At 42.9% G+C, this 6,614-nt stretch overlaps 1 protein-coding gene across 1 annotated transcript; it reads left to right on the forward strand.

The window, feature by feature from the left end:
• The first annotated feature begins 2,066 nt into the window (after positions 1-2,066).
• On the forward strand, positions 2,067-6,361 carry LOC123429800. Its single transcript, XM_045113789.1, has 3 exons — positions 2,067-2,196; positions 2,704-5,813; positions 6,059-6,361. The coding sequence occupies exons 1-2, from the start codon at positions 2,067-2,069 to the stop codon at positions 5,793-5,795; spliced, it is 3,222 nt and encodes a 1,073-aa protein (XP_044969724.1). The 3' UTR covers positions 5,796-5,813; positions 6,059-6,361.
• The last annotated feature ends 253 nt before the right edge of the window (positions 6,362-6,614 follow it).

Raw genomic sequence — 6,614 nt, forward strand, 5'->3', positions numbered from 1 at the left:
CATTTACTGACAAAGCATCTGTTTTTAGCCTCTAAATTCTCAATTCCTAATCCTCCTTGCTCCCTCGGTCTACAGATAATGTCCCACCTAGTTAGCCTATACTTGGTTTTGACATCATCACTCTGCCAGAAAAAACGAGACCGATAGAAATCCAGTCTTTTTCGCACCCCAACCGGTATTTCGAAAAAGGATAGTAGGAACATGGGCATGCTTGTTAATACAGAATTAACAAGTAACAAACGTCCTCCATAAGATAAAAGCTTACCTTTCCAGCCACTGAGCTTTTTTCAAATCGATCTTCGATACACTTCCACTCCTTATTTGTTAGCATTCGGTGGTGAATAGGAATACCTAAATAGGTAAACGGTAAACTCCCACTTGCACAACCGAACAGTTGATTGTAAGTATCTTGTTCAACTTTGGCCCTTCCAAAGCAGAACAATTCACTTTTGTTAAAATTAATATTCAAACCGAAAAGCTGCTCAAATAAGCACAGAATGAGTTTCATGTTTCTGGCCTTGTCTAAATCATGCTCATTGAAAAGGATCCGCATACTGTAGAATCGAGACACCCCCATCAACTAGATGCGGTATTAGTCCACCTACAAGATCTTTCTCACCAGCTCTCCTAATCATTAAAGCCAACATATCCGCTACAATGTTGAAAATAATAGGAGACATAGGGTCCCCTTGTGTGAGACCCTTCAGTGTCTGGAATAATCCCACGTCATCATTCACTTTGATCCTGACACTCCCCTTTTTTATAAAGCAGACGACATGCTTCCGCCAAAGCTGGTCGAACCCCTTCATACGTAAGGTTTGCTGTAAGAAAGACCATTTAACTTTATCATATGCTTTCTCAAAATTCACCTTGAAGATAACTCCATCCAGTTTCTTCCAGTGAATCTCGTGCAAAGTTTCATGCAAGACCACTACCCCTTCTAAGATGTTACGTCCAGGTATGAAAGCCGTTTGAGTAGATTGAACTACCGAATGAGCAACCTTAGTCAGCCTATTAGTTCCCACCTTTCTGAAAATCTTGAAGCTAACATTCAGCAGGTAAATAGGACGAAATTGTTCAATACGCGCTGCCCCTTCCTTCTTTGGTTACAGCGTAATGGTACCAAAATACAGGTGAAAGAGTTTTAATCGTCCGCAAAACAAGTCATGAAACATTGGCATAAGATCATTCTTAATTATATGCCAACACTTCTTATAGAACTCAGCCGGAAACCCATCCGGACCAGCTTTGTTGTTCTTCATTTGTCCAATGGCATCAAGCACCTCTTTCTCCGTAAAAGGAGCGGATAAAATCTCATTATCTGCGTCTTCGATTTGAGGAATATCCGCTACCCTTTGCTCATTCATAGAGACAAAATTGTGGTCTGGAGCTCCAAACAGCTGTTTATAGTATGTTGAAATGTATAATTTTAGGTTCTCGTGACCTACTATTGTACCCTCATCTTACTCTAGCTGCAAAATTCTCTTTTTCCTATGCTTGCCATTTGCAATCAAGTGGAAAATTTTTGTGTTATTGTCCCATGGACAATGGCCCTGACTTTGGCTCTAAGTGCGCATTTCAATTCCTCCTCTCTAAGGAGTATTCGCACTCTCTGTTCAGCCTCGTTTTTCAATGCCCGTTCATTTGCATCTAATAAAGGTGAGCTCATTAATTAAGCAGCTGGCTGCAGCCATGTCTGCATTACATAGGTCCGGAACCTCGTCCGGACCGGATCGAAGCCACACTGCAGTGCGCTTCTTTACTCGATCAAAGTTTGTTAAAAATGGCTAACAACATTTTGTTCTCGTCTAACAAGCTTAACTAAGAATTCACCATGTTCCCGAAGACGCGAATTAATCTCGCGGATCAACATCATATGCTCCGACCGTTCGCCAACACCTCCCTCGATCAGCTTTACCACTTCCGCGCAGTCTGTTTGAATCACAAATGGCAGCTCAAACCACTGGGTTGGGTTGGAGCAAGTTTAGACTCGAGCGCTGATGCACACTGCCTTAGCTCACGGCAAGAGGAAAAAAATAATAGCTCCATGCTCATCTCGGAGGATCATGGCAGTTCCATCCTTGCCAGAGAAGGACCCGTCGATGTTGAGTCTTGCCCAGCCGGCCGGCCGGTGGTTCCTCCCATCCACGTACTGGTGGCTTCACCAGCTGCTGGCCGTGTGGTTTGCATGCAGAAGTGTGTGCGTGTGTGTTGTGGTTAGTCTCGGTATTTAAGGCCTTCTTTATTATTCCCTCTGTCTCAACTTTGAACTAACTCTAGTAGTAGTACAAAGTTGCACTCCCTCCTTTTCTGATCGTAGGGTTCAAATTTAAAATCTCATCAACCAAGATGAATTGTGAGTGGATGACACTAGTTTAAACTAGCTAATGAAACATTTCTCACATATTCAATTTTCAAGACAATAAATGTAGCATCCTTCTTTACATTGGACTTGCATGGTAGATGTAGAAAACGATGCATGCATGCCACTCGTCTCCTTTCTCTAAACTCTATGAATTAAATATGGCGTGAGATTCAAAGCACTTTAACTCACTTAGACTCAAAATGAGCCTAATATAATGAAAATCTGAAAATTTTAAGATGAACCCTATAAACCGGAAAGGAGGGAGTACTAGAATTTTTGTCTAAAAGGACCATCTCTCGAAACGATTTGCTAAAAAAGACCACATGCGGTATCTAAAGACAAAAAAGACCCCCTCTTCGCGTGGCGGCAGGCGCGGCAGGCGACACGTGGAACCTGCCGCCACCAGCCGAGGCGGCTGGGGCCTGCCGCCACGGCGCGAGGCGGCCGGCCTGCCTTTCCGTTGCAGCTCGCCCGCGACGTAACGGGCACAGAGGCAGTGTACCCTTTTTTGGAGGATACGAGTAGTACTGCACACAAGTCCATCTTTATTGATGGATGGCGAGGGCTTGGTGCTTCGGCGGTGCTTAGAGCCATAGCCAAAGAACCTCCACCATCTCTGCTCAACAAATTCAACAAGATCATTCATGTCGATTGCTCGAGATGGAAAAGCCGAAGAGCACTCCAGAGGACAATCGCACAAGAACTGAAGCTTCCTCAACGGGTCATGGATATTTTTGATAGACAAGATGAAGAAGATGATTTCGGAGGGATAGATGAAGGGTCCAGAGTTGATATAGAATTGGTTGGGAGAGAGATCCTTCAAACCCTTATGGGACAAAGTTGTTTAGTGATCTTTCATAATGGAAGCAATGGCATGGTTAATATAAGTGATTATGGCATTCCTCAAGGAAAACTTTACGATAATAAGGTATTGTGGACATTTCGAGGAAGGTTTCGGCTCAACTCACGAATTAGTGAGAAGGTGGATACTTCTAATTTGTTCATTTACAATGACTGGCCGTATAAACGTTGGAATTATTTGCTCCAAAATGAGACTAGAGAAATTGCTGGGTACACTCATAATGTTGGTGCAGCAGTTGAAGAGTGTTGCTTGTATCTCCTGTCATTAAATTCTCAAGGAGGCAACATCATGGACTACAACTGGGCCACCCATGCTTCTAGCTATTGGGTCTGCGATGGAATTATACATGGAGGTCAGGGTGACGAAGCATGGGAGGTTGCAGCTGCTTTGCATCAACAAATAAATATAGAGGATTATTCATCTAATGTTGTGCCCTCTTTTGGTGATGTACTAGAGACTCCTCCGAAACGGTGGATATTGTCCAAGGACAGCTCTGTTGTACATCCAGAGTCAACGTCATTTTTCCTTGCTGCAGTTGCAAGCGAGTCTGATCATCCATTAAGACCCTTACCTAATGACATGTTCCATCAATCGAACAAGCTTCGTGTGCTCAAGTTATGCCGCCGCACCTTCAGTTTCTCTTCACCTCCTTTCAGCTGTTGCAATAGCTTAAGGTTCCTTGGATTAGACCACTGCAAGGATCAACATGAAGAAGATGAGAAGCAAGGTAGACCAACAATGCAAATTTTTCATAGCCTATGGGTACTAGACATATGCCACACTGACTGGGAGTTGGATTTATCGACAGAAATAACAGAGCAGATGGCTGCAAACATTAGGGAGGTACATATAAAGAAAGGAAGGATTTGGTGTCGCAGTTTTGCATGGAGACAACTGCAGAACCTTCACAAGCTTCGAGTAATTGAGCCCACATCCCCTTGGCAGACATGTGAAATGAACGAATTTAAAGATATGGTGAAGATGGAGTTCCTCGATCTATTTGGGAATAGTACAATACAACTTTTGCCATGTCTATCAGGGGCAACAAGACTCAGGATCTTGGTTCTAGATGGTTGTATTGGGCTGAAGACTGTTGGCCCAGAAGGACTCCCTGTGTCACTTGAATCATTCAGCTTAGATGTGTGTACAAGAGTGGATCAAAATGAGCAAGCCAAAATATCTCGTATCTCTTTGGCTGGTTGTGGAAGATTGTTGAAGTTCATATTGCGTGGATCACTTAAAAAACTTGAGGAGCTAGATCTATCAGGCACACTGGTAAAAACACTTGACCTCAAAGAAGTGCATGCCCAAAATCTCCAACAAATAATTCTACTGGAATGTTTGCAACTCCATGCCATTATATGGCCAGAAAAGGGTCTACCAACACTTACAGTGCTGCACATTGGTTCCTCGGTCAGCCCTGTTCAAACAACACTACATAAAGTGTATGTTACTATGATTGACATAAGGTTTTTTCGGTCCTTGGTGTTACAAGACAATGCCCGATTCTGTTGGAAGAGCAATAGGTTCCATCTCAATCTTTTTGTCCCTTGTACGACCAATGTTAACGGACAAAGCTATATGAAGGAGAAGATGGGCCCTGGTAATAGTGGGCAAATAATGGCCCCACCTCGACGGATGTCATTAGCCCCCAATACTTACAACACCTACATTGATGCCTCTATTGGCAACATAATTACTGACCATCAATACAACAATGGAATGCAGTTTCAGCCGTCAGGCTGTCATGTTGAGATTGGTAAGGGAATTAGCAATGCTAAAGTGGAGAGTGAACAAATAATAAGGGCAACCATGTTTGCGATGAATAACGTTGAGTCGTTGCATGTGCATGACAATTCTTCCATCATCATTGTCATCCCTGAATACATGACGTCCATTGATGGTACGGCACTTGGTTGGCGACATCTAAAACAGTGCCATGTGGTGAGATGCCCCAAGTTGCACACAGTCTTCACCCCTAACTATGATAGAATCTACCCCTTTGAAGAAATAGAAACCTTTTGGGCTTCTGATCTCTTGAATGTTCACTGCATTTGGAACAAAGGAAGGACCTTCAGTGGCACCGACAACACTTCATTTGCCAAACTGAAGAGCATACACTTGTACTCTTGCCCGAGGCTCACATTTGTGCTCCCCTTGTTGATGGGTATTCAAGGATCATATTTGTCCAACTTAGGAAGTCTTCACATTGTCAAATGTGGTGATCTAAAGGTGGTGTTTCCTGTTCATCCTGACCTCAAAGAAGATGTACTTGGGTTCCCAAGACTGAAGCACATCCACCTGTATGAGCTCTATAAGCTGCAACATATATGTGGGGTCAAGATGCATGCACCCAAGCTTGAGAGGGTGTGGCTCAGGGGCTGTTGGGGTCTCAGGCGCCTCCCATCAGTTAGCCTAGATAGGGGCCCCATTGTAGACTGCGAGAAGGACTGGTGGGAGAAGCTGGAGTGGGACGGACTGGAGGTCGGCCATCATCCTTCCCTCTTTAAGCCGCGCCATTCATCCCATTACAAGAAGTCTCTTCCTAGAGGCTCAGTTCTATGGTGAATCCACGTAGCCGCTCAGGTATATATATAAGCACAAGACTTTCTCCCTTCATTTCTTATTTCATGCATGTATGATATAAAACTAACATTTCCTTTTGTAATAATTGAACATCAAACAATACTGTATATGTATAGTGTAGATGTGTACCAACAAGTTAATAATTCCTTCACTTTCTTTTCTCATTTCTTTCATCCTGTCGTGTATATATATGCATTATGTGTTTCATTCATTCTGCTCCCATCATTCCCGTTATATATGTGTAGGATTGGTGGTGGCTAACACAACGGCGAAGTCTTGATGCTCTCTCGGCTGCTGTCGTTGCTGCAACGGTGCCCTCAGATGTTTGCCTACAAAGTTTGTGTCTGCTGGTGTGTTTTCTGAAGAATAAATTCGTACAAGCTTGATGTTGTGGGTGTGTGCACGCACCTGCTCAACTTTGGTTTTTGTGGGTCTGTGTGGTTTGCATTGTGGTTATGTGTATGGCTTTAATAAGAAGGGTTTGGTGAGCCTGTAGCACGTAAGGTCGGTCGCACAACCCCATTGGTGTGCCCAAGACTTTTTTTTTGAAAAGGAGGAAACCAAGACTAGCAAACAAATTTGTTAATTTGTGTGGTTGATTCAGCAGCATGTGGTTGATTCAACCATAATTTGAAAATTGTTCATGTTCCAAACTTTGTTCAAAATTCAAAAAATGTTCACGGTTTAATTTTTTTTGCAGATTCTAAATATGTTCATGGTTTCAAAACTTGTTCTCAGGTTCGAAAAATGCTTGTGTTTTTATAATTTTGTTTAAAAATTTGAAATTTATTCATGTTTTAA

Source organism: Hordeum vulgare, chromosome 2H, assembly GCF_904849725.1.
Source record: "Hordeum vulgare subsp. vulgare chromosome 2H, MorexV3_pseudomolecules_assembly, whole genome shotgun sequence".
NCBI lineage: Eukaryota > Viridiplantae > Streptophyta > Magnoliopsida > Poales > Poaceae > Hordeum > Hordeum vulgare.

Excerpts from the sequence above, each read along its gene's own strand:
- LOC123429800 (XM_045113789.1), top strand. The coding sequence starts at position 2,067 with ATGGCAGTTCCATCCTTGCCAGAGAAGGACCCGTCGATGTTGAGTCTT. Across the intron at positions 2,197-2,703 it reads CGTGTGGTTTGCATGCAGAA|ACAAAAAAGACCCCCTCTTC; the intron begins GTGTGTGCGTGT and ends CGGTATCTAAAG.